Source organism: Pristis pectinata, chromosome 9 (assembly GCF_009764475.1).
Source record: "Pristis pectinata isolate sPriPec2 chromosome 9, sPriPec2.1.pri, whole genome shotgun sequence".
In the NCBI taxonomy this organism is placed as follows: Eukaryota; Metazoa; Chordata; class Chondrichthyes; order Rhinopristiformes; family Pristidae; genus Pristis; species Pristis pectinata.
The window spans coordinates 15,391,839-15,418,823 of NC_067413.1; the positions used below are offsets into that span (position 1 = coordinate 15,391,839).

The window sequence follows — 26,985 nt, forward strand, 5'->3', positions numbered from 1 at the left end:
CCAGATTCGAGCATCTGTAGACTCTCTTGTGTCTGTGATACCGGGGTTCAAAGTGGTGTTGGTCCAGGGTGGTTTAAGATAGCACAAAGAAAAAACACAGGGACTTTAGATTGTTATGATGAGTGATAACCATGCAAAATAAGATTATTCAGAGCCTAGATGGGCATCTTGGTTGGCATGGTTGAGTTGGGCCAAAGGGCCTATTTCTGTGCTGTATTATTCTGTATTACTCTGTATTAAGTGAGAATCAAAAGAATTCTAAACGTATGAGAGTGAAATGGCAATGAGAGAAAGAAAGAGAGAAAAGGAAAGATAAAACTAGCCTCAAGAAAAGGAAGAAACAAGGAGCAAGACCGCAGAATAAGACTAAATTGGTAAATTGGTTTATTATTGTCACGTGTACTGAGGTACAGTGAAGAGGTTGACTTGCATACCGTTCATATAGATTAATTCGTTACAACAGTGCATTGAGGTAGTACAAAGTAAAACAATAACAGAATGCAGAATAAAATGTTACAGTTACAGAGAAAGTGCAGTGCAGGTGGGCAATAAAGTGCAAGGTCATAACAAGGTAGATTGTAAGGTCAAGAGTCCATCTCATCGTATAAGGGAACCGTTCAGTAGTCTTACAACAGTGGGATAGAAGCTGTCCTTGAGCCTGGTGGTACGTGCCCTCAGGTTCCTGTATCTTCTGCCTGATGGGAGACAGGAGAAGAAAGAATGTCCTGGATTGGTGGGGTCTTTGATTATGTTGGTTCCTTTACCGAGGCAGCGAGAAGCGTAGACAGAGTCCATGGGGGTGGGAGGCTGGTTTCCATGATGTGCTGGGCTGTGGCCACAACTCCCTGCAATTTCTTGTGGTCACAGGCAAAGCAGTTGCCATACCAAGCCGTGATGCATCCAGATAGGATGCTTTCTACAGTGCATTGATAAAAGTTGGTGCGGGACAATGGGAACATGTCCAATTCCTTTAGCCTCTTGAGGAAGTAGAGGCGCTGGTGAGCTTTCTTGGCCATGGCGTCGTGGTTGGACCAGGACAGGCTGTTGGTGATGTTCACTCCTAGGAACTTGAAGCTCTCAACCTCAGCGATTAGAGATAGTAACAGACAATTTTTGCAAAAAAAAATGTAAATGCAATCTAAGTTAACACTCAATAACTGGGACATAAGCTAATGGTGGAGGGGGATTCAATCAGAAGAAAGGAGGTCATTTGATGTCAATAGAGAGATGACAGGGTCACGTAGCTCTCCAATATTAACATTAGAATGGAGTATGAGCCACAATATGCAGAGCAACTTGTGAGAATATATGAGCAGAGAATTTGCAGGAGGCCAGGATGAAAAGACCTCTTTATATTGGTATTTCAACTTGAACAAGGGGATGCTGTGAAATCACAGTTCATGGTATACAGAGATCCAATATAATACAAAAACCCCAAGCAAGAAGTTTGACAACTTGAAAAGTCATGTGACAAAATGAAACAAAGAACAAGGAACCTTGAAAACAAGATTCTGAGACTTCTCTATTCCCTTCAAGCAGGCATTAGTCACGGGTTAACATCAGCAGAACTTTAAAAGGAAAGTGGGAATCTGTATCCACACAGAAAACAGATGTGCCAATGCTACGTGAGATGGTTTAGGGTATTCCTTTATCCAGACAGCTTTATTTTTGAAATCCTTTAATGTTTCACAGACAGGTCACAGCAGTTTCCATCTAAAATAATATTTTTAGGTGAAAGGTATTCTGGGAGAATTTTTGTTAGCTGTTTTAAGTTTCAACAATACAAGTTGTGAAAATATTCCAAATGTTGGGAAAAATCTTTCATCATGCTCTTCTCTTGAGGGGGTCTGAAATTCAGTCTGTCGGAAATCTGACTGTGGTCTCAGCCAACCTCAGTGATGTATTTCATTTGAGATTAAATCACTCTCAGTGTGGCCGTACGCAATGCGCTACTGAAGAAACACACGGAGGCAGAGGGTACTGAGCCCAAGACTCTTTACTCCAAGAACAGAAAAGCGCAAAGAACTCTCTACCCATGGGCAACTGCAACCCGCGGGGCGGACGTGACGTCCGACTGTTCCCGGAAGGTCCCCCCAGAATGGGTAGTTTAAGACGCACTACCGCACGTCCGCCCGCGGCTCCCGATGGCGGTTCGAGTCCTATGTGTGCAGGCCACCACACCACCTCCCCCCAGAAATGTCCATCGGGGGAGTGGAGCCCCCAGTCCGTGTAGCTTGCTTGGGTAGCCGGCCACGCCGGCACGGTGCGGGTACCCTCACTGGGTGCTCAATGTCCAAGTGCACTGGTTTGAGGCGGTCCACTGTAAAAGTCTCTTCCTGGCCACCCACCTCCATGACACATGTAGATCTGTTGTGCCGGATCACCTTGAAGGGTCCTTCGTACGGCCGCTGTAGGGGTGACTTGTGCATGCCCCTGCAAATAAAAATATACTCACAGTCTCGGAGGTCTTTAGGGGTGAAGGATGGCGTGGGACCATGCCTGGAGGTTGGGACCGGTGCCAGGGTCCCTACCTTGTCCCGCAGCCTCGTTGGCATCTCTGCTGGAGTTTCTTCCGAGCCTCGGGCCTCTGATACGAACTTGCCTGGGACCGTCAGGGGAGAACTGTTGACCAGTTCCGCTGAGGAGGTGCCCAGGTCCTCCTTGGGGGCTGTGCGGATGCCCAGTAAGACCCAGGGAAGCTCATCTGTCCAGTTGGGGCCACTGAGGCACACCATCAAAGCCGACTTGAGATGCCGGTGGAATCGCTTGACCAAACCGTTGGACTGGGGATGGTACGCTGTGATGTGATGCACCTGGGTGCCCAGGAGCTGCGCCCTGTCCACAAACCAGACGGGAACTGCACTCCTCTGTCAGAGGTGATGTCCGTTGGGAGGCTGAACCTGGCGATCCAGTTTGCAATGAGCGTCCTGGCGCAGGACTCAATGGACGTGTTTGCGAGCGGTACGGCTTCCGGCCATCTGGTGAACCTGTCTACCATGGTAAAGATATACCTGGCACCCCGGGAGACTGGCAGGGGGCCGACAACATCCATGTGGATGTGTTGGAACCTCCCGTGAGTCGGCTGGAACTGCTGGAGGGGAGCCTTCATGTGCCGCTGGACTTCGGCAGTCTGGCAGTGTACGCAGGTCCTGGCCCAGTGTCCAACCTGTTTGCGCAAACCGTGCCAGACGGATCTGTCCGCTACTAGCTTGATGGATGCCTGGATGGACAGGTGGGCCAGGTCGTGCAGCGTGTCGAACACCCGGCCCCTCCATGCTGCTGGTACCACGGGTCGGGGTCTACCGGTAGACACGTCGCACAGGAGTCGAATCGCTGCCGGGCCGATGGGGATGTCCTCCAACTGGAGTCCCGAAACGGCGGTGCGGTAAGCTGAGATCCCGATGTCCGACTGTTGCGCTTCCGCCAGCGCTGCGTAGTCTAGTGTCTAGTCCTGAGGACAATATGCCCACTGAGTGGAGGCAGGGGCGAGACAGTGTGTCGGCGACAATGTTGTCCTTCCCTGCGATAGTGGACATCTGTGGTGAACTATGAAATAAAGGACAGGTGCCTCTACTGCCGAGCCGACCATGGGTCCTATACCTTGGCCAGTGCAAAAGTGAGGGGCTTGTGGTCCGTATATACGGTGAACTCCCTTGCCTCGAGGAAATACCGGAAATGCCAGACAGCCAGGTAGACCGCTCGCAACTCTCTGTCGAAAGTGCTGTACTTCACCTCTAGTGGCCGTAGGTGCCAGCTGAAGAAAGCGAGTGGTCGCCACTGGCCCTCGACGAGCTGCTCCAGGATTCCGCCAACCGCCATGTCAGAAGCGCCGACTGTGAGTGCCGTGGGTACATCGACTCTCGGGTGTACTAGGAGGGTCGCCTTTGCCAGCGCCTCCTTGGCCTGCTCGAACGCCTCTGTGGACTCCGCGTCCCATGCCACCTCTTTGGCCTTGCCAGCCATCAGGTTGAACAAGGGTCTCATGATGCATGCCGCCGCCGGTACAAACCGATGATAAAAGTTGACCATCCCTACGAACTCCTGCAGGCCCTTAACCATGCTGGGCTAGGGGAACTGGCGGATGGCCTGGACCTTGTCCGGTAGGGGAAATACGCCATTTCTGTTGACTCTGTGGCCCAAGAAGTCGATCTCCATCAGCCTGAACTGGCACTTTGCCAGGTTGATTGCCAGTCCGTGGTCGCTCAGGCGTTGGCAGAGCTGACTCAAATGTGCCACGTGTTCTTGGTGTGAACTGCTGGCCACCAGGATATCGTCCAAGTAAATGAAAACAAAATCCAGGCCGTGTCCCACCGAGTCCATGAGCCTTTGGAAAGTTTGGGCAGCATTCTTGAGACCGAGAGGCATCCTCAAGAATTTGAACAAGCCGAACGGGGTGATGAGGGCTGTCTTGGGCACGTCGTCGGGGTGCACTGGGATCTGATGGTATCCCCTGACCAGGTCGATTTTCGAGAAGATGGTCGCTCCGTGCAGGGTCGCCGTGAAGTCCCGGATGTGGGGCACCAGGTATCTGTCGGTGGTTGTGGCGTCGTTGAGCCTTCTTTAGTCTCCGCAGGGCCTCCGACCTCCTGCGGACTTGGGCACCATGTGCAGCAGGGATGCCCACGGGCTGTCCGAGCGGTGTACGTTTCCCATCTCTTCCATCTTACGGAACTCCTCCTTGATGAGATGGAGCTTGTTGGGTGGGAGCCTGCGAGCTCGGACGTGCAGCGGTGGTCCTTGCGTGGGGATGTGGTGCTGCATGCCATGCTTGGGGTTGGCCGTGGAGAACTGCGGGGTCACTATGGAGGGGAATTCCGCCAACACCCTGGCGAATTCGTTACCCAAGAGGGTCACGGAATCCAGGTGGAGAGCCGGTAGCTGGGCTTCTCCGAGATGGAAAGTCTGGAACGTCTCGGCATGGACCAAACGCCAGCCTTTTAGGTCGACCAGGAGGCAGTTGGCTCATAGGAAATCTGCCCCTAGTAGTAGCTGTGACACCACTGCCAATGTGAAAGTCCAAGTGAAACGGCTGGACCCAAAACACAGTGGGATAGTTCACAAGCCGTACATCGGAATACTGGTGCCATTTGCAGGGTTGAGCTCGGGGCCTGGGACCACGTTACGATTGTCCATGTTCGAGGGGGGAAGTACGCTGACCGGCTCCGGTATCTACCAGGAAGCGCCGCCCAGAGTGTCGGTCCCAGAGGTACAGGAGGCTGTCTTGGTGGCCAGCCGTCGTAGCCATTAGCGACGGCTGGCCCCGGCGTTTCCCAGGAAAGCACATGGTGGACAGCAGTGGCGTGCGCCTAAGCCCTATCTTTGGTGATAGAAACACCATTGTTCGGAACTTTCGTCCTTTTCCCCCGTGGGTCTCGACGGCTTCGGTTGCAGGCCCCGGTCTTTGGGCCGCGCGGTCGTAGCTAGGCCAATGGAGGCTGCTCCACGTTGTTTACTCTGCCAAAGGATGTCTGCTTTAGCCGCGAAGCTGCGACCCTGAGGAGGAGGCGAATGTCCTCTGGCATTTGCTCGAGGAACAACTGCTCAAGTAAAAGGCACAGCTTGTGGCCGTCCATGAGCGCCAGCATATCGTTCATGAGCTCAGATGGCGTGTGGTCGCCCAGACCATCCATGTGTAGGAGCCGCACGGCTCGTTTGCAGCGGGAGAGTCTGAAGGTACGGATCAGGAGCACCTTAAGCTTAGTGTACCTGTCCTCCGTTGGTGGCTGGCGTAGGAAGTCGATGATCCGGCCTGCCGTGTCCTGGTCGAGTGCACTGACCATGTAGTAGTACCTCGTGGCGTCGGCTGTAATGTCTCTGATATTGAACTAGGCCTCAGCCTGCTCGAACCAAACATGGGGCTGAGTGGCCCAGAAAGTTGGAAGCTTCAGGGAGACCGCGCTGTGCGAGTTGCTCAAACTCATGTCTGGTCACTGAGTCACCGATTCCAGATGCCATCTGGAACGTCGGGGTCACCAATGTGGCCGTACGCAACGCGCTACTGAAGAAACACACAGAGGTAGAGGGTGCTCAACTCAAGACTCTTTACTCCAAGAACAGAAAGGCGCACGAAACTCTCTACCCACAGCCAATTGCGACCCGCAGGGCGGACGTGACATCTGACTGTTCCTGGAAGGTCCACCCCGAATGGGTAGTTTAAGACACACTACCATGCGTCTGCCTGCGGCTCCCGATGGCGGTTCGACTCCCGCGTGTGTCGGCCGGCACATCAGCATATTTTCATTCCTTAATTTCACTCTGTTCCATTTGTTTCTGATAAATAACTCTTTAGCCTGTCTCATAAAAATTGAATAGCTTATTTGAAACTGTCAGGGAGAAACAAAATATAATAGGCCATAAAGATACCCAAGTAGCCACTCTGTAAAAATGAATAGTTAGAAAAACAAACTGCAGTGTTCAAGTAAATTGGTAATAGTTTATTGTTGTCACAATGAAAAACTTGTCTTGCATACTGTTCATACAGATCACTTCATTACAACAGTGCATTGAGATAGTACAAGGTAAAACAATAACAGAATGCAGAATAAAGTCTTACAGTTACAGAGAAAGTGCAGTGCTGGCAGACAATAAGGTGCAAGGCCATAAGGAGGTAGATGTGAGTTCAAGAGTCCACCTTATCGTACTAGGGGACCATTCAATAGTCTTATAATAGTGGGATTGAAGATGTTCTAGAGCCCAGTGGTACGTGGTTTCAGGCTTTCATATCTTCTGCCTGATGGTAGGGGGGAGAAGAGAGATATACTGAGTGGATGGGGTCTTTGATTATGTTGGCTATTTTACCGAGGCAGAGAGAAGTATAGACAGAGTCTATGGAGGGGAGGCTGGTTTCCACGATGTGCTGGGCTGTGTCCACAACTATCTGCAGTTTCTTGCAGTCCATACCAAGCTGTGATGCATCTGGATAGGATGGTTTCTATGGTGCATTGATTAAAAATTGGTGCAGGTCAAAGGGGACATGCCAAATTTCTTTAGCAACCTGAGGAAGTAGAGACGCTGGTGAGATTTCTTGGCCATGATGTCTATGTGATTGGACCAGGCCAGGCTATTGGTGATGTTCACTCCGAGGAACTTGAAGCTCTCAACCTTCTTGACCTCAGCACCGTTGATGTAGACAGGAGCAAGTGCACCACCCCCCTTCCTGAAGTCAATGTCCAACTCTTTTGTTTTGCTGACATTGAGGGAAAGGTTGTTGTCATAACACCATGTCACTAGGCTCTCTATCTCCTCCCTGTACTATGACTCACCATTATTTATTAGTATATAGTAAGTTAATAGTAAAGAAATCATTTTGCTAAAATTAAAAATCAGTGATTTTGTAACTGTGCATTCATCATACATCCTTGCTTCTGTTCAATGATCCAAATGCTGCTCAATAATCTATTAGGCAGCTTTGGCTTAAGCCAGAGTTTAGCAAACTGTTCATTCAATTGACTTCCAAAGTCCTAGCATATCGTATTAATGGCAGGTGATATAACAATAAGCTAAATCACAGTAGCATGCGATCTTCTGTTCAATTCTTGGTGATGTTACAAATTAACAATCTCAAAGAGCAAGGCAGACAGAGAAGTTGAGGCTGATTAAAGATGTTAGAATCATGAACAAAAATTTTTACATATGATTCAGAAATCAAATAATAATAAAGATGAAGACTTAAATTTCTTTCTTCATGCAATAATATTTTGCATTGCTTCACTGGGAAAAAGTATACTCTTTCTTTGCCCTCCCAGCATGACATATTTATTTAAGATTAAACCAGCAACTCTGAAAAAGCACATTATTCATCAAAGAGAAAAACAATTCAAATCAAAAATTTCAAGAACTGTAAATTTGGGCTAAGTTATTAATGAAAAATATTTTGGAATGTTCACTTAAAACTTTGACCTTTTTAATGTAGAGCAAGTAAAAATGTGTAGAAAATCTATTCAACTCTATTTTCAGAAAACTGATAAACAGAGTTTACAGTGAATGTTTCTGGCAATACATATGGAGTTCTAAGCCACCTCTGTTAGAACTCATAGAAAAGATGCATTATATGATGAAATATAAAAAGGAGGCACATTTAATTGGTTTTCTGAATTTAAAATAACTGTCCTGATTTTCAAATTTCTTCAGGGCATATCCTCTCCAGCTTTATGGTCCCTTTCTAAACCTTAAACCCTGTTGATTCTGACCCTCTCCTCCCTGCACCCAACCTGGCCCAAGTCCTTGGAATACCATTGCATACCCTGGGAGGCCAGAAGAAGCCTGTCCAAATACTTTCACTGACCTCTAAATTACAAGTACTCTTTAGGTAGAATTATAGTTAACTGTACACTGAAAAACTTCATCTAGATGCTCAGAATCCTTCGAAGTGGTATACTTAAATACCTTTCTTCAAATGTTGTGGATATAATAAAGTAAAACAACAGCCACTGGAACTCAAAAGGGGGACAGGTAGGTTGGTCCACGGCCATCTGGATCTCCAGGTTGCCAGCCATTTTAATTCCCCTCCCCATTCCCACACCGACCAGTCTGTCTTCGGCCTCCTCCACTTCCAGGGTAAAGCCAAATGCAACTTAGGAGAACAGCACCTCATATTCAGCCTGGGTAGCCTGACAGCATGAACATTGAATTTCAGGTAACCTGCGCCTCCCCCCACCCCCATCCCACAAATCCCTTTCTCTCTCCTCCTGATCTATCCAGTTCCTTTTATGCACACCCAACCCCAGCCCCCTACCAGCCAGTTTCTTTCCTCTCCTCCATCCACTCCATCTGTCCATCACCTACACTGGGTCCCCTTCCCCCACTGTTCCCATATTCCCATCCTACCTCCCTTATTTGGTTCCACGCTCCCACCTTCCTTTCCTATCAGATTCCATCATCTGCAGCCCTTTGTTGCCTCCTCCTATCACCTCCCAGCTTCTGTCACTATCTCCACCCTTCCCTCCTCCATCTGCCTACCACCCCTCCTCACCTGGATCCACCTGTCGCTTGCCAGCTCTTGCCCCAGCCCTGCCCCTCTGGCTACCTCCCCTCTACTCTTTCAGTCCAGATTAAGGGTTTCGACCTGAAACAACGACTGTCCGTTTCCCTTCACAGACGCTGCCTGACCCGCTGAATTCCTCCAGCAGTTTGTTTTTTGCTCTCAGTCCTAGTTACATGAAGAAACCAGTTGGCTCTCTTTGAAGATACTGAAACAGGGCTACTGAATAAACATTTTAAATAAAGATTTCAAATTATGTAACATTTTAATCCCTTTAAAGTTTCAAAATGAAAAGATATAAACCAATTACTGTTACTAATTTCAGGGAGCCCCAAAACTTTAGACAAAAGCAGCAATGGTACTTCAGAGCAATTTTACTGATAACACTTAAATCCATGGTACATACTTCAAGCCACTGAAGGCACTCCCAAGTGACCCACTATTAAGTTCAGAGGAAGAACCTTAGAAACCCCAGAGAAATAGTGTATCTGTTTGTACCGTATCTCCAGATTGTTCACAGATCTGCCAAACTTACAGCCGATTCTTAGGTGAACCGCCACAGAAATTCAATTACTTGAATTTTTATCATAATCAGGGCAACAGTACTACAAACATCATCGGACCATAAGAAGTATGAGTAGGCTATTCAGCCCCTTAAGCCTGCTCCGGCATGATCACAGATGATCCAAATTTCCTCGGTCCTATCCACCTAACCCTTGATTCCCTTACTGGTTAAGAATCAGCTTTGAATGTATGCCAGGATTCACCGTCCACACCTTTCTGGGGCAAGGAATTCTAAAGACTCACTACCCTTTGACAGAAGAAATTCTTCCTCATCTCAGTCTTAAATGGCACCCGTTTGTTATTTGAAAATCTGCCTCTGGTCCTAGGTTCACTCCCAGCATTTACTCTGTCAAACCCCCAGAGAATATGTTTCACCTCTCATTCTCCTGAACTCCAATGAGTACAGACCCAAATTCTTCAATTTTCCTTTATAAGACAATCCTTCCATACCTGGCATTGGTATTGGTTTATTATTGTACCGAGATACAGTGAAAAATTTAGTTTTGCAAGACATCCATACAGATCATTTCAAAACATAAGTACTTTGAGGAAGTACAAGGTAAAAGCAATAACAGAATGTAGAATTAAGTGTTAGTTACAATTACAAAGAAAATGCAGTGCAGGTAGACAATAAGGTACAAGGGCCATGATGAGGTAGATTGTGAGGTCAAGAGTTCATTTTTAACATACAAGAGATCCATTCAAGAGCCTTATAGCGGGAAAGAAGCTGTCTTTAAGCCTGGTTGTGTCTACTTTCAAGCTTCTGTATCTTCTGCCTGATGGAAGGGGGAAGAAGAGAGAATGTCCTCAGTGGGCAGGGTCTTTGATTATATTGGCTCTTTTACCGAGGCAGCGAGAAGTGTAGGCAGAGTCCATGGAGGGGAGGCTGGTTTTCATGATTGACTGGGCTGTGTCCACAACCCTCTGAAATTTCTTATGGTCTTGGGCAGAGCAGTTGCCATACCAATCTGTGATGCATCCAGATAAGATGGTACATCTATAAAAACTGTTGAGGGTCAAAAGGGACATGCCAAATTTCCTTAACCTTCTGAGGAAGCAGAGACACTGATGTGCCTTCTTGGACATAGCGTCTACATTGTTGGACCAGGAAAATCTACTAGTGATGTTTACACCTAGGAGCTTGAAGCCATCTCCACCTCAGCACCATTGATATATACAGTGGCACGTGCTTCCTGAAGTCAATGACCAGCTATTTGGTATCACTGATATTGAGATTATTCTGGGATCATGCTAGTGAATCTTCTCTTTAATACATCCTCCACTGATATTCCTTAAATAAGGGGACCAAAACTATAGATATGGTCTATAGACTAGTGGTGTGTACAGTTGTAATATGATTTCCCTACTTTTATACTTTGCCCTTTTGAAATAAAATCCAGTCTTCCCAATGACCTGTTGCACCTGCTTGCTAGCTTTCTGCCCTTCCAAAGTTCCAAGTCCACTAAATTCAAACAAGAACACCCAGTAAGAAATATAAATGCAAATTGGTCTGGTCAAAAAATAGTGACGAGGGGTCAGAGGGCCCATTGAGAGCAGTTTTGAACCCACAGTCTCTTGACCTATAATGTTTTGTAATTGGTTCCTGTTGAGAATGTTATGGAGCTGGAAGATGTAAATTATACCACTGTCTTTAACTTCCTCCAACCAACCCAAACAAAAAAAATTACAATGTCACAAAATAATAAATAAATTCTACCTCATTATTCCTCTTCCGCGCTGTTTATTTATTGTAACTTATAGTAATTTTTATGTCTTGCACTGTACTACTGACATATGACAACAAATTTCATGACATATTTCAGTGATAATAAACCTGGTTCTGATTCTGATCAAGGGCCTGTTCATATAAATCTGCAGGGATAGGGGCATTTCAAGTTCCTCTCACAACTGTCTGAATGCCCATTTATTTTCACATAACTGAGGATAATATATCATGCAAGATAAAGGGACAGGCAGTATTTTCCTATCAGATTTAAAATAAAGTTTAACAAAGGTTTTGGGCTGTTTATCAAACTACTGAGGACTTTTCCAAACATTGCTTTGTGTTCATTATAGTTAGAAATACAAGGGCCTGGTGGAATGAGGCTAATTTTGAGACGGATATTCACTTTCCAGGCCCCAAAAAGGCTTATTGCTTACCTCAGCATTTTAGCACAGCAGCACGACCTGTCCAAAGGTCAAGAAGTGGTTGTCCATTGAGCTAAAACCTTATTGCAAAAACACCAGAAATAGTCCAAGGCTCAAGATGTTTGTTGTGTGTGAAGTTAAGTTTCTAACCAATATTCCCTGCTCAGCCTCTTAACATAAACAAGAGAACAATAGTACATAGAACACTACAGCACAGTACAGGCCCTTCGGCCCACAATGTTGTGCCGATATTTTATCCTGCTCTAAGATCTATCTAACCCTTCCCTCCCCATAGCCCCCTATTTCTCTATCATTCATGTGTCTAAGAGTCTCTTAAATGTCCCTAATGTATCTGCCCCCACAACCTCTGCCCTCAGTGCATTCCATGCATCCACCACTCTCTGTGTAAAAAACTTACCCCTGACATCCCCCTTATACGTTCCTCCAATCACCTTAAAATTATGTCCCCTTGTGTGAGCCATTGTCGCACTGGGAAAAAGTGCAATGGAATCCACATTTACTTAACTAAACACTCCAGTCACCTGGCCTAAAAATGTGGTTGAAGAAACATCACATGCCAATGATGCCAACTAAGTGAAAAAACAGTATGAATGTTAGAAAGCAGTCAGGGTAGGGGGAATGACAGAGAGAAGGGGTTACAGAAAGAAGACCTAGAATTCATTCCTCAGCCTTTGGTTTTTGCGATGGAAAACTTGTTCGTCTGCAACTTGTTGGTATAACTTTTTAGCTTGTAAGAATTGTACTTGTGTTTGTAAACCCTTTGTAAGCTACAAGTTGTTGTTAAGAATTACTTATTAAGATTAAATGTGTCTCATTTAAAGTAAAATAAACTGCTTTGTTAGCTTGAAGTATCTTCTTCTTGGTTGGGAGGAGGGACCCACTGCTCGCAATAGTGATTATTGACAGCTAGACCTTTCCGTAGAGACTAAAGTAGTGAAGTAATCTAGTCCTTGAAGCGTTGGTTGATACAGCATAATCTCCCTATAGTGAGGGTACTCGTAGATACTTATGCCAGATAGAACTTAAGTCTTGACTTAAGTTTAGAGCTGTCGGATGTTACATTGAATATCATCACAATTTTAGCTTTTATAAAAATACTTAAGGCATTATTTGAATATTTGTAAATGTGATTAAGTTATGATAGTCTTGTGTTACAAGCCATTCTCTCTGCTCCAGGGCTGGGCTTAACCTGTCCATAAGCTGTTATCAATTGATTTACACATTGACAAGTAACACATGGCAACTTACAGAAGCTTTACTCAATACTTTGGAGCAAATGGAGCATTAGTCATACTTCAACACTTTCAGACTGCCTAGACATGGAATTAACTTAGCTCCAGTGGGAATCCCAGTCATAAGTGAGTACATTTTTGAACTGTGAGAACAATATGCATGGTAATGGCCATGTTTTTCGTTTCAAGTGTAAGGCCATTAGGAAATGTAAAAATGAACTTAATTCTCAAAAGGGGTTAATTGCGGAAAATGTCATGGAATCAGAGAAATGTATGGCACAGAAGAGGGCCCTGAGAAAGACCCATTTACTCCCACTCTTTGCTTTCAACAAATTATGATTCAAGCACTTCTGAACATGTTGATTTCTGCCTCCACCCTGTTGCAGACAATGATTTCCAGTCTCTAAAACATCCTCTAAATGAAAATAATCTCTACTTCCTTCTAATCCTTCTACCAACTTGCTTTGAATCTCTATTTTTTCAGAATACTGTATGATGCTATTTTATCAAGTAATATATATTCGACAAATAATTCTTTTGCTTTGTAAAAGTGGTGACTAATGCTACAGTATTAAAGAGCAGAAGAACAGGAGTTGATCATTCAGCTCCTTAAGCCTGCTCCTCTCTATAATGAGATCATGATCTACATCCAGCACCTTTTGGATCTATTCCCTTAATACCTTTCTGTAAGAGTAAAGTTACCAAAGAGAATAGTACAGATGGAGGAGATTATAAAGATATGAAGTAGACTGAGAAAATAAGATTAAAATATAGGGTGGTAGATAAGCATTGGCAGACACTTAAAGGAGGCATTTCATAATCTCCATTGAGAAATAAAGGACTGTAGAAGAAGGATGATCTTGTGGATAAGTAAGGAAATTAAGGACCATATCAAATTCAAAGAAAAGGCAGACCAGGTTGCAAAGATTACTGGTATGCCAGAAGACAGAAATGTTTAGAAACCAGAAAATAGTTACTAAAAAATATAGAAGGAGAAAATAGATTATGAGAGCAAACTAGCAAAAACTATAAAAGCAGACAGCAAGAGCTTCAATGATCTGATATTCCACGGTTCAGAAATCTTATCATCTGCCTGCCGGGTGCTGACTCCCACACTTATTTTAACACAGCTGTTCCTGCACTCCTTTTACCCACACCAGGGCCCTATTTCAACTGTTCAATTAAAACACATCCGTTTCTGTGTCACACTCCCCGTTGAAACTCACCGGGGCTCCATTTCCACGCGTCCTTGAAACTCACCGGGTTCTGTGTCCTGCACTCTCTATTCACTCACCTGCATGTTTCACAGATTCCCCTTAAATTTGCCGAGTTCATTGGAAAAATTTATTTTACTGTGTAACATCTTAAAAGAAAAGGTCATTAAAAGTGTGTTGGATTATTAATAGAAAAAACACCCAATAATCTTTAACCATGTGTGAGGAACCAGAAGACTGGACGATGGCTAATGTTGTGTCTTTCAGGGCTGCAAGGACAAGCCAGGGAACTACAGGCCAGTGAGCTTAACATCAGTGGTGGGAAAGTTATGGGAGGGGATTCTGAGTGACAGGAACTACCAGCATTCGGAAAGGCAAGGACTGATTAGGGATAGTCAGCACGGCTTTGTGCGTGGGAAATCGTGTCTCACAAATTTGATTTTTTTGAAGAGGTAACAAAGTAGATTGACGAGGGGAGGGCAGTAGACATTGTCTACATGGACTTCAGCAAGGCCTTTGACAGGGTCCCACATAATAGGCTAGATCAGATTGGACCCAGGGTAAGCTAGCTAATTGGATACAAAATTGGCTTGGTGGAAGGAGGCAGAGTTTGGTAGTGGAGGGCTGTTATTCGGATTGAAGGCCCGTGACCAGTGGTGTGCCACAAGGATCAGTGCTGCATCCACTGTTGTTCATCATTTTTATTAACTATTTGGATGACAATGGTGTTCACATGGATTATAAGTTTGCAGTGACACCAAAACTGGTGGTATAGCAGACAGTGAAGAAGGTTATCTAACATTACAACATGATCTAGATGAATTGGGGAAGTAAGCCAAGGAATGACAGATGGAATTTAACTCAGACAAGTGCAAGGTGTTGCATTTTGGCAGGCATGGTAGTGTAGCGGTTAGCGTAATGCTATTACAGCACCAGAGACCCAGGTTCAATACCAGCCACTGTCTGTAAGGAGTTCTCCCTGTGTCTATGTGGGTTTTTTTCCAGGTGCTCTGGTTTCCTCCCACATTCCAAAGATGTACTGGTCAGGAAGTTGTGGGCATACTATGTTGGCACCAGAAGTGTGGCGATACTTGCAGGTTGCCCCCAGAACACTCTACACAAAGATGCATTTCACTGTGTGCTTCAATGTACATGTGACTAATAAAGATATCTTATAAACCAGGGCAGAACTCACACAGTAAATGGTAGGACCTCGGAGAGGGTTGTAGAACTAAGAGACCCAGGGGTACAAGTACATAGTACCCTGAAAGTGGAGATACACTAGACAGGGTAGTGAAGGTGACATTTGGCACACTTGCATTCATCAGTCAGGGCAGTGAGTGCAGGAGTTGGGACGTCATGTTGCAACTGCACAAGCCATTACGGAGACCACACTGGGAGTACTGTGCACAGTTCTGGTCATCCAGCCAAAGGAAGGATGTCAATAAGCTGGAAGGGGAAAGTGTGCAGAGGGTCTTACTGAGACTGGAGAGCTTGAGTTATAAGGAGAAGGTGGATGGGCTGGAACAATTTTCCCTTGAGCATAGGAAGCTGAGAGGTGACCTTTGAGGGACAGAGATAAGGTGGACGGTCACAGTCACTTTCCCAGGGTAGGGGAGTCTAAAACTAGAGGACATAGATTTAAGGTGAGAGGAGAAAGATTTAGAAGAGACTAGAGGAGAAACTTTTTCAGACAGGGGGTTGTAGGGGCAGGTACAATTACTATGTTTAAAAGACATTTAGACATAGAAAAGGTTTAGAGGGATACGAGTCAAACGCAGGCAAATGGGACTAGCTTGGATAGACAGCTTGGTTGGCATGAATGAGTTGGGCCAAAGGGCCTGTTTCTGTGCTCTATAACTCTATGACACCAATCCAGAAAATCTGCTGGTCTGATACCACCAACAGCCTAAACAGCCAGATTAACAAAGTTTTACTGCATATAGAGAGGAAGTGGGCAGCTAAAGTAAACACTGGTCTCTTAAGAGATGAGACTGGTGACTTAATCACAGGAAATGGCGAAGACCTTGAACAAAACTTTTCCTTCTGACTTCATGGCAAAAGACGAATAAAAACAGAAATCCAGGGGCAAAGGGAAAAGAGGAATCTAAAGCAGTCACTTTCATTAACGGAAAGGTGCTTGGAAAACTTATGGGATGGAAGGCTGACAAGTCCCCTGGAATTTTTGACCTGAATCCTTGCACCTTAGAAGAAATGCCTACAGAGTAAATGGATGCATCAGAAATAACAACTCCCTAGATTCTAGAAAGGTCCCAGTGGATTGGAAAATATTTAACACCATGTTCCTTTTCAACAAAAGAGGAAGACAGAAAGAAGGAAACTATGAGGTAGTTGGCCTGACATCTGTCATTGAGGAAATACTGGAATCTGTTCTTTGGATATCCAGGTTAACATAATACAACTAAACAGACTCAAGCCACCATTTTCTGAAAGGAAAATCATGCTTGATAAATTTATTTGTGTTCTTTCCAGATGTAACGAACAGGGTGGATAAAGAGGAACCAGTAGGTTCAGATTGCAAGCTATAACTAACGGAATGCCAGTGTTGGGACCACAATTATTTACAATCTACACTGATTACAAAGATGAGGAAACCAAGGTGGACTGTATCCAGATTTGCTGATTATACAAAGATAAGCAGGAAAGCAAGTTGTGAGGAATCAAAGAGTCCATGGAGGAAAAAGAGAGATTGAGCAAATAGTCACAGATTTGGCAGATGGAATTTGATACAGGAAAATGTGAAGTTATCTAGTTTGTAGGAAGAATGGGAACGCAGAATATCGTTTAACTGGAGAGAGATGATAAAATGGGCAGCACAGTGACTCAGCTAGTGGAACTGCTGCCTCACAGTTCCAGTGAGCTGGGTTCAGTCCTGATCTCCAAGTCTGCATATTCTCCCTTTGACTGCATGGGTTTCCTCCGGGTTTTCTGGTTCCCTTCCACATGCCAAGGATGTGAAGGTTGAAAGGTTAATTGGTAATTGTAAATGCTCTTAGTGTGTAGGTGAATAGTAGAATCTGGGAGGAGTTAATGAGAATGTGGGAAGAATAAAGTGAGATCAGTGTAATGGTTGGTTGGCGGTCAGCCCAGATTCAGTGGGTTAAAGGGCCTGTTTCCATACCGTACGACTCTAAAATGCTGTTTTACAAAGGGTGCATGAAACATAGAAGGTTAGCATTCAAGAAAAGGAAGTAATTCCAAAGCCAAAAGGCTAGAGACAGAGAGTGCAGTAGCAAACAAAAAACTCCTGGAAGTATCAGCGAGTCGAGCAGCATCTGTTGGAGACAAAGGGATGGTCAAAGTTTTGGATCCAGACCTTGCATCAGAATGTTGGTCTTAATGTAGCGTCCCCAGTGACCACCGGGACCCCCTGTCGCCAGTGACCACAGGGACTCCCCAGTGACTGCAGCAACCCCCAGCGCCCGTCCCCCAGTGACTGCAGCGACCCCCAGCGCCCGTCCCCCCCCCGTGACTGCAGCGACCCCCAGCGTCCGTCACCGGTCACTGCAGCGACCCCCAGCGCCCGTCCCCCCCCCCCCGTGACTGCAGCGACCCCCAGCGCCCGTCACCGGTCACTGCAGCAACCCCCAGCGCCCGTCCCCCCCCCCCGTGACTGCAGCGACCCCCAGCGTCCGTCACCGGTCACTGCAGCGACCCCCAGCGCCCGTCCCCCCCCCCGTGACTGCAGCGACCCCCAGCGTCCGTCACCGGTCACTGCAGCGACCCCCAGCGCCCGTTCCCCCCCCCGTGACTGCAGCGACCCCCAGCGCCCGTCACCGGTCACTGCAGCGACCCCTCCCCGCCCCCCGGTGACTGCAGCGACCCCCAGCGCCCGTCACCGGTCACTGCAGCGACCCCCAGCGCCCGTCCCCCAGTGACTGCAGCGACCCCCAGCGTCCATCACCGGTCACTGCAGCCATCCCACCGGTTTCGTCAGAACCCCGTTCGAGCTCCACGTGCTCAGCCCCGATGACGAGAGGGATGCCAACACCAAAAGCATTCAATAATCCACAGCATCCGTCAGAAAACATCACAATAAGAAGTGTGGCTATTGTTTGACTTTGACATACAAGACTGCTCCGTCCAGATAACCATGAATTCGTCAACGAGCTGTGTTTAAATAGATGAATAAGTTGGCCACCCCCCCCTCCATGAGTGGTACAATCTACCCATGAGGGTGATACCAACGGCGATGGGGGGGAACCGGAGGGTTTCTAAATAATTCTGCCGTGCCTGGCGTTTGGAGAGGAGCCGAAAACCGGGCATTCTTTTTATTTCCGTGCTATCTGAGCAGTGCGGGTGTGTGTTTGATGGGGGGGTGGTGGTTGCGAGGTGTGAGGGCCCCCCTGGCTCCCCCGGCTCCCCCCTGGCTCCCCCGGCTCCCCCCACCCCTCCGGCGGGGCGGGGCGCGGCGCGCGCCCGGGAAGATGGCGGAGGGGAGGCGGCGCGAGGGGCTGCGGTTCCCCGCGCGCCGGAGCCCGCCGCCCGCGCCGCTCGCGCTGCCGCTCTCCCGCGTCCGGCTCATCATGAAGAGCTGCCCCGACGTGTCGAGCATCAACCAGGACGCGCTCTTCCTCACCGCCAAAGCCACCGTGAGTGCGGGAGGGGGAAGGGAGGGAGGGAGGGAGGGAGGGATCGGCGCGCACGGCCTCGGGTCCACCACCCCCTCCGGCCTCGGGACCCGGGTCCTCACCCTTCATCCCCCCATCCCCGTGTCCCCACCATTCCCCTCTCCTTCCCTCCCCCGTGTCCCCACCATTCCCCTCTCCTTCCCTCCCCCGTGTCCCCACCATTCCCCTCTCCTTCCCTCCCCCGTGTCCCCACCATTCCCCTCTCCTTCCCTCCCCCGTGTCCCCACCATTCCCCTCTCATTCCGGGTCCCCAACGTCCCCCTCCCCACCCCTCCTTTTGTCCCTGGGTCCCCACCATCCCCCTCTTCACCCCCCCCCCCCCCAGGTCCCTCCAGGCCATCTCAGCCCCAGGAGTAAAGACAAAAGGAAGGCCAGGGATGGTGGGACCCCAGGGTGCAGGGTTGGGGGGCCCTGGTGGTGCGTGAGTCGTGGGTGTTAAAAATGAGCATGTGCCTGGGGTTATGAGGTTTGGGGGATCTCAGGGTTTCGGAGGAAGAGGGCTCATGGTTGAGTTGGTGGGAGAAGTGGTTGGAAGATGAAATAGACACTGGTCTCCTTCAGTCAGAGCATTGAGTATAGGGAGTTGGGACGTTATGTTGCAGTTGTACTAGACATTAGTGAGGCCGCACCTGGAGAATTGTGTGTAGTTGTTTGTTACCCTGTTATAAGAAGGATGTCATTAAGCTGGAAAGAGGGTAAAGAAGATTTATCTGAATGTTGTCAGCACTGGCTCGGGGGGAAAGGTTTGCAGTCAAACAGGGTGATGGTGATAGGAGACTCGATAGTTAGGGGGGTAGATAGGAGGTTCTGTGGCCCCAGAAGAGACACCAGGATGATGTTTGCCTCCTGATTGCCAGGGTTAAGGATGTCTCTGAGCGGGTGCAGAACATTCTCGGGGAGGGTGAACAGCCAGAGGTTGTTGTACACGTTAATAATAACGACATGAGTATAACAAAGGATGAGGTCCTGCGGAATATGTGTAGAGAGTTAGTTAAGAAACAGGACCTCGAGGGTAGTGATCTCTGGATTACTCCCAGTGCCATGTGCAACCGAGGTCAGAAATAGAAAGATAAGGCCAGATGAATTTGTGGCTGAGGAGCTGGTGCAAGGGGCAGGGATTCAGGTTCTTGGACCATTGGGACCTCTTCTGGGGTAGAGGAAACCTATACAAGAGGGACAGGTTGCACTTGAACCGGAGAGGGATCAATATCCTTGCAGAGAAGTTTGCTAGTGCCACACAGGAAGATTTAAATCAGATTGGCCAGGGGTGGGACTCTGAGCAGGAGCAAGTCATGGGATAAAGCAGTAGCCTGCAAGAGCAAGTTTAGTCATCAGGATAGCCAGGGCACAGTAAAGGGAGGGAAAAGAATACTCAGGTAAACTGCATTTATTTCAATGTATGAGGATTAACAGGTAAAGCAGATGAACTCAGAGCATGGATTAGCTCTGGGGACTGGAAAGTTATAGCCATAACAGAAACATGGCCGAGAGAAGGGCAGGACTGGCAGCTCAGTGTTCCAGGATATAGATGCTACAGGGGTGACAGAGGCAGAGGAGGGGGGGGGTTGCCTTTTTGATAAGGGAAGACGTAAAAGCAGTGCTCAGAGATGACATTCTTGGAGGATTGTCCAGTGAGACCATATGGGTAGAACTTGGGAACAAGAGGGAAGTGTCATTCTAATGGGGCTGTATCATAGATCCCCCAGTAGTCAGTGGAAACTTGAGCAAGTGTGTAGAGAAATTGCTCATAGTTGTAAGAATAACAGGGTTGTATTAATGTGAGATTTTAATTTCCCCAGTATTGACTGGGCCACACAGTGTTAAGGGCCTGGACAGGGTGGAACTAGTGAAATGTGTCCAGAAAAGTTTCCTGAGTCAATATATCGAGGGATCTACTTGGAAGTGTGCAACACTGGACCTCCTCTTGGGGGCAAGGCAAGTAACTGATATGGCAGTCAGGGAGCACTTTGGCTTTATAAGGTTTTAAGTATGGAAAGGAATAGGACAGATCCGCAGGTTAGGGTTCTAAACTGGAGAAGGGCTAACTTTGAGGGAATTAGGCAGGATCTAGCAGAAGTCGATTGGGAGAGTCTGTTTGAAGGCAGAGGAACAAATGGCAGTGAGATAGATAAGAGTCCAGGGGCAGCATGTTCCTGCTAGGATGAAGGGTAAACCTGGCAAGTGTGGGGAACTCTGGCTGACGAGAGATATTGAGACTCTAGTCAAGAAAAAAGGAAGCAAGTATTGGGTTTAGGAGGTCAGGGATGTGAATTCCTTGAGGACTATAAAAAATTTAAGAATACACTGAGTGAAATCAGGAAGGCAAAGAGAAGGTGCAAGATTGATCTGGTAGGTAAGGTTAAGGAAAATCCCAAGAGGTTCTATTGTTGCGATCCCCAGGTTGCTACTTAAGGCACCTGAATGGTGAACGCCCTTGCTTCCAGCAGTTACTAACTCTTCTGCTGTGCAATAAAAAGGTTTCACTGCAGCCCTCAGTGGAGGTGTCGAGTTTCTTTCCATTTCTGAACTAGTAACTAGCTTGTAGCTTCGGGCTGTGGCACGGGCTGCTGGGGGGCTTGTTCTCTCAGGGGAGGAGAGATGAGAGAGACGTGAGAATTGGTAGCACTGACTGCCAGCCTCTATCTTTGGGTGAAGCCCATTAGTTGTGTGACTGTCACTTTGCAATCCATACATGGATTTTTGGAGCAATCAGTGGCATCCACTTTGTCACTAACCTGTACCGGGAATCAAGTATATCTGTGGGTAGCCATGTATCGATTGCCCTCAGTGTGGCAGATATTTCAGAACAAAGCAATGGAGATCTATAGCGGTTCCAACGTGGAACTTGTGAAATTCTCCTTCTCTCTACATTCTAGTGTGGTTTTTAAGAAGCCCTTGCTCATCGTTTCGCTTTGTGACTTGCTGAACGGAACTGATTTGCCATTGTAAAACTTTGAGAACTGTTCCTAGACTTGGTGGTTTGGGAACGAGTCACACACACTTAGGTTTATTTCGGTCAATGTCTGATATCTAATGTTTTTTATTACAAGTTGTTATTAATAAATGGGTTTTAACGTTGAAACCTTGCTCATTGCGTTTCTGTTGCTGCTGGTACGTAACATTAACAGAGTGGCTCGGATGAGTAGGTCCCCTTGGAGATCAGCAGGGCTGTCTATGTCTTGGGCCTAATCAAAAGGGAAGGTTGCATCAATCAAATTGTCATGGGTGTGATTTTTAAGATTGTAAGTTAAGATGTGAGGCAGTGGACAAGGAGAGGGGGATGACAAATTAAGGTGGGGGGGGAGAGAGTGTGTGGGGTGGAGAAGACGTGCTGTGTTGGGAGGAGAGAGAGTTAAGAGGGAGATTCTTTTGGAGTTAAGATTTTATTTTATAATTACAGAAAGAATAGGATTATTCCTAGCAACCTACCCAATAGAATCTAAAACAAAAATAGAAAATGCTGGAAATACTCAGCAGGTCAGGCCGCATCAGTGGGAAGAGAAACAGACAATGTGTCAGGTCAGAATCTTGGTCAGAACTGAAAATAAGACAAAAGAAGCCTGTCAGACTACAGAGAGGGTGAGGTCACTGAGGGTAAAAGTGAGCTGTAAACAAAGTTATCCTGTCAATGAGTGGATGTGAGCAGTTAGAGGGCTAGAACATAGACAAAGAGGGCCTGAGTTCTAGAGGGAGGTTAGCCGGGCTAGCTCTTTATTCCTTGAAGAATGAGGGGTGACCTGAGAAATGTTTAAAATTGTGAGAGGCCTATGTGGTGGATGGCAAGTCTTTTCCCCAGTGTAGGGGAGTCCACAACTAGGGGGCATAGATTTGGGGTGAGAGGGGAAAGATTTAAAAGGGACCTGAGGGGTGACTTTTTCACGCAGAGGGTGGTGACTATATGGAATCAGCTGCCAGAGGAATTGGTTGAGGCAGGTATAACAGTATCATTTTAAGAAGCACTTGGATAGGTACATGAAGGGGAGAGGCCTAGGGGATATGGGCCAAACACAGGAAATTGGGATTAGCTAGGTGAACAATGTGGTCAGCATAGACTTGTTGGGCCGAAGGGCCTGTATCCATACTCTGACTCAAGGGCCTGAGTTGTTGGGAAAGGTTGGGCAGGCTAGGACTTAATTCATTGGAGTGTAGGAGACTGGGGGGTGACCTTGTAGAGGTGTACAAAATCCTCAGGGGCATAGATAGGGTGCAGTATTTTTCCCAGGGAAAGGGAATCATAAACTAGAGGGCATAGGTTTAAGGTGAAAGAGGGAAAAAGTTTAAAAGAGACCTGAGGGGCAACTTCCTGCAGAGGGTGGTTTGTATATGGAATGAGCTGCCGGAAGAGCTAATTGAGGCAGGTACAAGAACACCATTTAAAAGACAGTTGAACAGGTACACAGATAGGAAAGGTTTAGAGGGATATAGACCAAATATAGCAAATGGGACTAGTTGAGCCAAAGGCTGTGCTGTGTTACTCTGACTCTGAGACTGCAGATGCTGAAATCTGGAACAAAAAAAAGCTACTGCAGGAACTCAGCCAGTTAGGCAGCATCTGTGGAGGGAATTGAGCAATGTTTCATGTCAAGACCCTTCATCTGGACTGAAAGAGTAGAGGGGAGATGGCCAGTATAGAGGTGGGGAGTGGGGCAAGAGCTGGCAGGTGATAGGTGGGACCAGGTGAAGAGGGGTTAATTGGCAGATGAGGTCAAGTGGGGGAGGAAAGCGTGGAGATAATGGAGGAGGTTGGGAGGTGATGGGTGGAGACAACAAAAGGCTGTAGATTATGGAATTTGATGAGAAAGGAAGGTGAAGAGTGGAACCAAGTAAGGGAGGAATAGTGGGAATATGGGAACAATGGAGAAGGGAACCCAGTGGGAGGAGTGTATGGGTGACGCTGCCTGACTGCTGAGTTGCTCCAGCAGTTTGTTTTTTGCTTTATGAAGACAGAGTTTGTGCTATTAGTGGAGAACCTCATTCTGGTATAAACACTGGATATTCTCAGCATCACTTTCAGGTCTTTGACCTGAAACATTAACTCTTGTTTCTTTTCCCACAGCAGCAGCCTGACCTCCTGGGTATTCCCAGACTACTTTTTTTTTATTTTAAATCTCCAGCATCTGCAGTTTTATTTATTATTAAGCATGTCCCTGACATTGAAGTAGTAAGGCTGACTCACAGATGGAAGTGCACTGTCTAATGTCCTGGTTGATGTGTTTGAACCCAGACATAGTTACAATAGCAGTTACTCTGTTTAAGTAGATTTTCTTGCACATAGCACTGAAATAATCCCCTGAAATACAGTTTCTTACTTTACTAAGATTTGTGTAGACTACATCAAATATACTAACCTTATCAAAAAAAATCATTCAATAGTAAGGCATGATTTTTTTCCATAACAAATCCTAGGTGATTTTCTTTATTGTGTACCTCCATAAAAGGTGATTGTGTAATTCCTCAGATTTTTCCCCCTATAATTTGCCCACCACTAAAGTTAGGCTAACATTAAACACTCAATCTGTGCCTTTGCTCTGTTTTCGGTCCTCAAAAGTGAGGACCATACCCTTGGTTGCTAGGTTTGTTATAAATTGATTTTTAAGTTTTCTTGAATGCATGTCAAGAATTCTGCATCTATTGTATCATTTACTGTTATTGTTCCCACTTAATGTCAGTTAGTTGAAATTCCCTACCATTATTGTACAATTGTTTTTGTAATTAAATGTTCTGCATATTTGCTAGCTCATTCTGATTGGGTCTGTAGAACACAACCCACAATGTATTTGTTCTTTTTTAATTGCATTTGTTGATCTTTCTCTTGTATCATCCTTAATTGTTTTTGATTGCATTTCAGGAATTATTTGTACAACATCTTGCCACATATGCATACAAAAGCAGCAGTTCAGAAAAAAAGGAACTAGCTTACAATGACCTGGCTGACTGTGTGGAGAACTCTGACACATTCCAGTTTCTGGCTGGTCTGTATATTTCAATAACTATTAAACATGTGAAAAGAAAATTAATCCTTTTTTAGTAGGTAACATGGTTGAAGGGCAGGTTTCAGTGTGGGAAAACTTTGCCAAATTCTTTTTGCAAGTCCAAGCAAGGAATGTCAAAGTTCTTCACAAATGCTTATTCTAATGTGCCTGTTTCATTGACCTTGCTTAGAATTAAATTCCTTAGAAGTCTTGCCAGTCCCATAGAATTCTCATGTCCAATAAGTTACTTGTATGTACTTTCACCATTTGTGAAAGCCTACTTGATTATCGATAGCTTGGGGTAAATTACAGCTATGTTCAAGGTATAAATAGTTATTCCCACTTTTGCTTTTAAAGTCACTCCTTGAGTATAGGATCTTTCAGATCTGTTTAGTTTTTCTCAATTATATTCTTTAGCTGATCTCCTTGTATAAATTCATTTGAGATTTTATTCCACAAATTTAATTCTGATAAACCTTAAATCAGTTCAAACAATCTTCTATACTAGATGGTATTTTTTTTCATTGAGTTGGCTACTAACTTTCCAATTTGTGGATAATTAGTAGTTGAAAGTTGATGTTACAGCTTGTAGTTGCCAGGTCATCAATACTTTGAGTTGAGAACTCTAGTAGTCATTTTCCAGGATGTTGTTGATATTGGCAAAACTGCATTCATTGCCCTTCCTAATGGTTGTAATTGAGAGGATTGATGCTTCAAAGGACATTGAGTCAACCACACTGTTACACATGACAAGTTTCATAAAGAATCTACCATTAAAACAAAATGAATTGGAAATTGACCTAGTAAAGTATATTTGATGTAATGTCAAAAATATCATTGTTACAGATATTTTGCCAAAAAAGATCTTGGCAAGTGAATACCTAAAGATGCTCGAGGAAGAAAAGAGAGGAATTGGTGGTGCTGAAGGGGATGGTGATAATGGAAATGAGGAGGAGGAAGAAGAAAACGAGTCCTAGAGGGTACCTTTCTCACTGTCAACTTCTCATGGAAAAGTGTACAGAGCAAGAGGGAAATTTAAAAGCAATACTATTGACAGTTTAGGACTAAACACAAATTTACATGTGCATAACTTCTAAATTCCATAAAATGAGCCACTGAAGAGCTGAGGAATAAATCAGATGGGAAGTCTGTGGTTAGTGTTTAATTTCCTTCAGTTTATGAAAGGGAAGTTTTTTTTTGAAGAAATCATTTTTTCCCGAGTAAATGGCAGACTTGATATAAAATGTATATACAGTATGTGATATACTTTTGTATAATTGAAAAATAAAATGCATTATTTGATTATCATTGAAATGTATATAATGGAGTACATACTATTTATTGAAGTAATGTTATCAATTTTGAAATACTACATTTATTGTTCACTTTGTGCAAGATGCATTTGTAATGTGAGGTTACTTACTATTCAACATCTGCCCATTTATAAAGTTTTATTTTACAAATAGCCTAGTCAGGTGCATTATAAATTTTGCAGATTATACACTTAAATTTCAGTCTGATACAATGGTCAGACACTTTGCAGATGAAGCACTGAGCATATACAAAGATTGTATCATGATTTTGAAAAATATGCCCTGATGCACTTAGACAAATCCATAAAAGTAGAACAAACTGATAAATGTGGCTAAAATTCATTATTACCTGGATTTATAAATAGAATACAAGTAGATATTATGCTAGAACTTTATCTGTTGTGCCTAATTTAAAGTACTGTGGACAGTTCTAGGCACAAGTTATGGGATGGCATTAGAAAGGGTATACAGTTTACCAGACAGTTGGTATGAATGTTAGGAAGTTGGAAAGGATATGAACATTCTCCTTAGAACTGAGAGGCCAAGCAAGTTTAAGGTTCTAAGAGGAGAAAGAAAAACTATTGCATGATTAAGCTAATAATTGTAGATTTAACACCACTAGCAAAAGATGTGAAGGACGTGTAGTGGAATGTGAGGCAGAGGGAGGAAAAAGAAGATTGTTTTGCCTCCCTTTCGAAGTTGCCTTCACTCTTGAGGATTTGGAATTGGGTAATGGTCAGAAGTAGGTGGAACTAATAGGGACTACTCTTAAGAGGTAGCAGATGCACAACCCAAATATTTTTTTTCCCCCCAAGTGGTGAGTGACTGTATAAATTTGTGGTAACAGTGAAATAACTTTTACTTGGGATAAGCTAATTATAATGGCTTC

At 45.5% G+C, this 26,985-nt stretch overlaps 1 protein-coding gene across 1 annotated transcript; it reads left to right on the top strand.

The window, feature by feature from the left end:
- The first annotated feature begins 18,581 nt into the window (after positions 1 to 18,581).
- chrac1 (chromatin accessibility complex subunit 1) lies at positions 18,582 to 26,097 on the top strand. The gene is made up of 3 exons (XM_052022727.1): positions 18,582 to 18,772; positions 24,660 to 24,783; positions 25,630 to 26,097. Exons 1-3 carry the CDS (start codon positions 18,608 to 18,610, stop codon positions 25,758 to 25,760), a joined length of 420 nt encoding a protein of 139 aa, XP_051878687.1. The 5' UTR covers positions 18,582 to 18,607; the 3' UTR covers positions 25,761 to 26,097.
- The last annotated feature ends 888 nt before the right edge of the window (positions 26,098 to 26,985 follow it).